Source organism: Penaeus chinensis, chromosome 33 (genome assembly GCF_019202785.1).
Source record: "Penaeus chinensis breed Huanghai No. 1 chromosome 33, ASM1920278v2, whole genome shotgun sequence".
Lineage (NCBI taxonomy): Eukaryota > Metazoa > Arthropoda > Malacostraca > Decapoda > Penaeidae > Penaeus > Penaeus chinensis.
Genome location: NC_061851.1, coordinates 21,264,794 through 21,272,293, shown reverse-complemented (window position 1 = coordinate 21,272,293; position 7,500 = coordinate 21,264,794). Strand labels below are relative to the sequence as shown.

At 35.0% G+C, this 7,500-nt stretch overlaps 1 protein-coding gene across 9 annotated transcripts in view; it reads left to right on the top strand.

Moving 5' to 3' along the window:
* The window catches only part of LOC125043154 (solute carrier family 22 member 15-like), a 21,538-nt gene extending 20,498 nt beyond the window's left edge, over nt 1–1,040 (top strand). For all 9 annotated transcript variants that reach the window (XM_047639138.1, XM_047639130.1, XM_047639131.1 and 6 more), the window contains 3 exons: nt 1–38; nt 220–463; nt 697–1,040. The exon at nt 1–38 is cut by the window's left edge and continues 124 nt beyond it. In XM_047639138.1, coding sequence (XP_047495094.1) covers nt 1–38; nt 220–463; nt 697–834 — 420 coding nt within the window. In that variant the 3' untranslated portion in view covers nt 835–1,040. The remainder of the gene's footprint in view (nt 39–219; nt 464–696) is intronic.
* The last annotated feature ends 6,460 nt before the right edge of the window (nt 1,041–7,500 follow it).

Below are 7,500 nucleotides of genomic sequence, written 5' to 3'. Positions count from 1 at the left end.
AGCATTTCTGCAAGTTTTTCTGTTGCTTATGTTCATAGGTAAGTAAAGAGTGAAATAGCTATTTGCATGTACAGAAGATTCAATGATGTAATTATTTGTAGTATTTAGTTAAGGATGGATATTTGTAATTTTATGATCAGATATATTTTAGTGTCGTGTAAAGCAATCCTTGAAAGGAGTGCAATATATAATGTATTTTTTCCCCCATTTCTCCATCAGTGCTGAAATTTTTCCCACCATTATTCGTAACTCGGCTGTTGGCATTGTTTCGGTTGCTGCAAGGGTGGGTGGCATAATTGCTCCCTTCATCCTTATGCTGGGTGACTACATTCCAAATATGCAATTTACTGTCTTTGGTTTAATGACATTCTTGGCGGGAATGATGAACCTGAAGCTGCCTGAAACACTGGGGCAACCAATGCCTGAAAACATAGCAGATGTAATTGCATTCCGTAGTAATGAGGTAATTTTTTATATATTTGATGTTTCTTATTGAAAGTGCATTCTACCTTGAGACATGAATGTGTAACTTGTCTGCAATTTTGGTATAGCTTTGTTTGATGTCTGGTATCCAATAGCTTCTTGGAGAATGATTGCCCAGTCACTTTTGTTACCACATCATCCATCCTATTCTATATACATTATTTTTTTACATTGATTACTGTTTATCTTATCATATTTTTAATTCATCCTCAGAAGGTAATGAAATCTGGTAAGAAGTACCAGAAACTGAAGATGCTTGATGAAGAGGTGGGGGCAGAGACTGTGAGGCCTCGCACCCCTACCAAGAAGGGGGAAGTTAGAGAAGACCAGGAACCCCTTCTGGAAGAGTAACAGCTGATGGTTTTAAGACATTTTAGACAAAATTTGTCTCCTATACAGATATGAGTGAGAATTTATTAAGAGGTTATAAAGCTTTTTCTTTCTTCTTCTTGTTGTCACTCACCATTATCTATTTATTATTATTATTATTAAAATTATTATTATTATATATATTTAGATGATGATGATCATCATAATCATCATCATCATTGTTGTCACTGTCGTTATTATTGTCATGGTAATGGTGGTGGTGATGAGGATGATGATCGTGATTATGATCATGATGATGGTGAGAGTGATGGTGATAGTGGTGGTGGTGATCATGATCATCATGATCATCATCAGCAGCAGTAGCAATAACGGTATTCATTTTATTAGTTCAATGCAGCTGGGAACATGAAATGTTCAGGACACTTTTGTTTAGTAAAATGTCTTTACACATGGATTGGTAAATGCTCAGCTACCAAGAAATCAACTAGTAAACCATGTGACCTTACCTCATCTCCCTCTTTCAGTTTTGGGGATAAGAACTTTTTTAATGCTGATAATAGTGATGCTGTTATTATTGTCATTGACATTATAATTATAATAGTGTTATGAATATTACTAATAGCAATATAAGATTTTTTAAAATCTGAAAATGAAGGAAAAGGGTGACAAAGCACTGTTGGAACTATCTTCTTCAAAAGAAACTAAATAAAACAAACTCATTATTGTCATCATAATTATTGTATGTTTATATACTGTTGTACTTAACTGTTTTTTCATACAAATAATTATATGATTCTTTCTATGATGGGATTTATATACAGGTATATATATATATATTTTATACAGACAAAAGGAGAGAGTTAATATTGAGCAAACATGTGTGTTCAAAGTGGTGATTAACATGTTAAGCTATTTTATCCTATTTCAAATGATAATATATATATGAAGTACTTGTTATAAGATACTTAATGTGTTAAGATTAAAATGTAGTGCAATGTTTTATAATTTATATTATGTTTTTAGGGTTATAAGATTTTAGTTTTTTATATTTTACAAGTAGGAAATTACTTGTTCCCTTCAAAACTAGAATAATTACTTCAGCCATATAAGTGTTCATATTATTGTTATTTTAAAAGATTGAATAGTAAAATGTGTACAGATATGAATATTTACAGGCTTGAAACAATACCAGTCTGGTGCTTTTTAGTGTTTTATCATAATACAGGTCAGATAATACAGGTCAGTCTACCTGTCTTGAAATATATTTTATTTGCAATTAAATCCATTTAGCTAATTTTCTGCCTGCCATTTTTTAAAGTGTTTTTTGTTTATTTGTCAAACATTCCATTGATGTTATTGTTCGGTCAGGATAAGAATGAGGATAATTTATAGCTCAATGCTGTATTCCATTTTAAAATAACAGGTAAATAACGTTTTTTATACATTTTTAAAGTCACACCAAAACCACTCTTGCACTTAAATATACTATAGTTAAATAATAGATTACTCCATCATGCATCCTGTTATATGCACATAAAAAACTGGTCAAATAAAGGAAGTACTGCTAGTACTTTGATACTTAGATACTTTCTCCACTCTTAGTTTTTTTTGTTTTTTTTTATGAAGTACTAATGTTTACCACAAGCAATGGGAGAATGAGTCAGTCAATAGTGCCTCTGGCAGTAATTACAGATAGCATTATTTTTGGGGGGATTAGAAACTCCAGAGATGCCACTAGTTGTGGTAAAGCTGCTCTCCTTTCAGTTCTTGGTATATCTTGGTAAATGGAGGATAGTTTTCAGGTATTAAAGTACTAGCATTCCTTCCAACAGCTGGAACTGCCTCTTTACGCTTCCATTTGTACAATAACTTGCAATAAATTAATGACGAATTCAAGAAAGAAAACTCCATTATTTTACTTGTGAATTAACTTGCTATGAAACTTAAATGCTCTCTTAGAAATAACTTCCATGACTGTATAATACTTGAATGTTTCTAAGACCGTCCACATCTGCTTGGTCTTTGTGGAGACCAAAACTCCTCACTTTTATGTGTCTTGGGTAAAATATGACAGGGTGTTTTCTGTTACAACAGAACTATAAGAAGGTTTGAGTACAATTTAAAGTTGTTGAGCCATTTTAAAAGAAAGCATTTAATAAAGATTATGAGATGTTGGTAATTGTTTTTTTTTATTGCTACAAGTCCTCACCTTTCAAAAAAATGATTTTCAAAAGTAGGTTTCTACTGCAATATATATACATATATATATTACAGGTGTGTGTGTGTGTGTGTGTGTGTGTGTGTGTGTGTGTGTGTGTGTGTGTGTGTGTGTGTGTGTGTGTGTGTGTGTGTGTGTGTGTGTGTGTGTGTGTGTGTGTGTGTGTGTGTGTGATGTGTGTGATGTGTGTGTGTGTGATGTGTGTGTGTGTGATGTGTGTGTGTGTGATGTGTGTGTGTGTGATGTGTGTGTGTGTGATGTGTGTGTGTGTGATGTGTGTGTGTGTGATGTGTGTGTGTGTGATGTGTGTACATATGTACATATGTGTATGTATATGTACATATGTGTATGTATATGTACATATGTGTATGTATATGTACATATGTATGTATATATACATATGTGTATGTATATGTACATATGTGTATGTATATACATGTGTATGTATATGTACATATGTACATATGTATATGTGTATATGTATATTTGTATATGTACATATACATATGTACATATACATATGTACATATATATACATATACATATACATATGTACATATATATACATATACATATACATATGTACATATATATACACATATGTACATATATATACATATACATATGTACTTATATATACATATACATATGTACATATATATACATATACATATACATATGTACATATATATACATATACATATGTACATATATATACACATGTACATATATATACATATACATATGCACATATACATATATATACATATACATATGTACATATACATATATATACATATACATATGTACATATATATACATATACATATGTACATATATATACACATGTACATATATATACATATACATATGTACATATACATATATATACATATACATATGTACATATACATATACATATGTACATATGTAAATATACACATGTACATATACATATGTACATATACATATGTACATATACATATGTTACATATACATATGTTACATATACATATGTTACATATGCAAATATACATATGTATATGTACATATGTTTATGTACATATGTATATGTACATATGTATATGTACATATGTATATTTACATATGTACATATGTATATTTACATATGTACATATGTAAATATACATATGTACATATGTAAATATACATATGTACATATGTAAATATACATATGTACATATGTAAATATACACATGTACATATGTAAATATACATATGTACATATGTAAATATACATATGTACATATGTAAATATACATATGTACATATACATATGTACATATGTATATGTACATATGTACATATGTATATGTACATATGTATATTTACATATCTACATATGTATATTTACATATGTACATATGTATATTTACATATGTACATATGTATATTTACATATGTACATATGTATATTTACATATGTACATATGTATATTTACATATGTACATATGTATATTTACATATGTACATATGTATATGTACATATGTACATACACGTAGGTGTACATATGTATATATACATATGCATATGTTTATATACATATGCATATATATACATATGCATATGCATATATATATACATATGCATATGTATATATGCATATACATATGTATATACACATATACATAGTAATATACATATACATATGTATATATATCATATACATATGTATATATACATATACAAATGTATAATATATATACATATGTATATGTATATATACATATGTATATGTATAATATACAATATGTAATGTATATATATACATGTATATTATATATACATATGTATATGTATATATACATATGTATATATACAATATGTATATGTATAATATATATATATGTATATATACATATGTATATGTATATATATACATATGTGATATGTATATATACATATGATATAGTATAATATACATAGTATATGTATATAACATATGTATATGTATATAACATATACATATGTATATATATACATATGTATGTATATATACATACATATGTATATTATACATATCATAGTATATACATACAATTATATATATACATATTAATATAAATATATATATATGTATATTACATATATTAATATACATATAATATTGTATATATACATTATACTATGATATATATACATAAAAATTAAATAATGTATATCTTATTGAATTTAAAAAATGTTTTCCCCAAACTTGCATCTGTGGCAGACAGATGTCCTCGGCGAGATATTCGTATTGTCTGGCGACTTCAATGCGGTATCCGGCTGTGATCGAGCTGGCTACGAGATGTCTGTGGGTCCTATGGCTCAGGACTGATGCTGGCAGTGAGAAAGCCCCCTTTTTCCCGTGACTTTTGCTAGGTCCCAAAAATTTGAGGATTTCTGGCTCCTGGTATCAGCGTTCTGTCCCGCATCGCTGGACTTGGTACAGCGATACGGGAAGAGTGGCCAAGGAGATCGACCACATCCTCGTTACACTCGAGGGAGGATCCCCCAGAACTGCAGGGTATCGAAGCGCTGATTTTCTGTGAACTGACCATAAAATAGTGTGGCTACTCTCCGGGTCCATTTAGAACCCCCCGTCCCCAAATGAAAACCCTGGGGTTGTTTAATTTGGACAGATTGAGGGAGGACGAGTGTACCCGGGGGTTTGCCGAGGCTATCTCTGGTCGTCTCACAGCACTCGAGGGCCAGACAGACCCTGTTCTTATGTGGGATACCTTCAAGCGTGAAACGCTTGATGCAGCTCAGGAATCCATTGGTGAACGCCCAAGAACAAGACAGAATTCCATCTCGCAGGAGACGCTGGAAGCCACAGATGCTTGTCGTGCGGCTCGACTGTCAGGGGATCGCACTTTGCACCGCTCTCTGGTGCGCAGGACTAGGTCACTGTTGAGAAGGGATAAGGAACAGTTTATCAGTAGTCTTGCAGAGGAGGTCGAAAGCCATTTCCTTGTAAATGACCTTCGTCCTGCCTACCAAGCTCTGAGAAAGCTGAACTCCAAGCCCCCCTCACAGACGGCTGCAGTCCGCTCAGCAAGTGGCCAGATAATCTCAGATCCTGATGGGGTGCGTGTGCGTTGGGCTGAGTATTTTGAGCAGTTGTATAAGGTTGATCCACCAACAGTTAACAAGCATGCGGGTAATGTTGAGACTCCTCTGCCAGATCCACCCATCAGCGAGGATCCACCCTCCCTGACCGAAATCAGGGGGGCGATCTCCAAGCTGAAGAGTGGTAAAGCAGCAGGTGTCTGTGGCATCCCAGCCGAATTGTTAAAGGCTGGTGGAGAACCTATGGCAAGGGGCTTGCATGCAGTCCTGTCTGCCATCTGGCAGACTGGTACCTTTCCCCCTGACCTGCTGAGGGGTGTGGTCATCCCTCTCTGGAAGGGGAAAGGGGATCGGTGGGACTGCAGCAATCACCGAGGCATTACACTACTCAGTGTACCAGGCAAGGTACTCGCACACATCTTACTGAGACGTATCAGGGACCACCTGTTGAGGCACCAAAGACCGGAGCAATCTGGTTTCACTCCTGGTAAGTCCACAATAGACCGAATCCCGGCGCTTCGAATCATTATAGAGCGCCGTCGTGAGTTCGGACGTGGGCTGCTCGCAGCCTACATCGATCTCAAGAAGGCGTTTGACACGGTGCATCGCGAATCTCTCTGGGAGATCCTGAGACTAAGAGGAATTCCAATAAGGATTATTGGACTAATAGCAAACCTGTATACAGGCACTGAAATTGCTGTAAATTGTGGTGGGGGCCTGTCGAGCTTCTTCCCTGTTAGTTCAGGGGTGAGGCAAGGCTGTGTTCTTGCACCAACACTTTTCAACACTTGCATGGATTGGATACTGGGTAGAGCTACTGTCCAAAGTCACTGTGGAGCAACTCTGGGCAATATCAAGGTTACAGACCTTGACTTTGCCGATGATGTTGCCGTACTCTCTGAATCTCTGGAAACCCTTGTAGCGGCTCTTGATGCATTTAGCAATGAAGCGAAGCCCCTGGGGCTAGAGGTCTCCTGGACCAAGACCAAGATCCAGGATTTTGGGGGCCTGCTAGGAGACCCTGTACAGTCGATACGTGCTTGCGGGGAAAACATCGAAGTCACAAAGAGCTTTATATACCTCGGTAGTGCATTTCACGACTCTGGGCTGTCAGACCAAGAAGTCAGTAGACGGATTGGCCTGGCAGCAGGGGTCATGAAATCTCTCGACAAGAGTATTTGGAGATGTCGGTACCTGTGCAGAAGGACCAAGTTACGTGTTTTCAAGGCCCTGATACTGCCAATTTTACTCTATGGTAGTGAAACTTGGACACTATCTTGTGCTCTGGAATCTCGTCTTGATGCCTTTTGTAACAGATCCTTGCGCCGGATCATGGGGTACAGTTGGCGGGACCATGTGTCCAACCAACGGCTGCACCGTGAGACCGGTACAGGA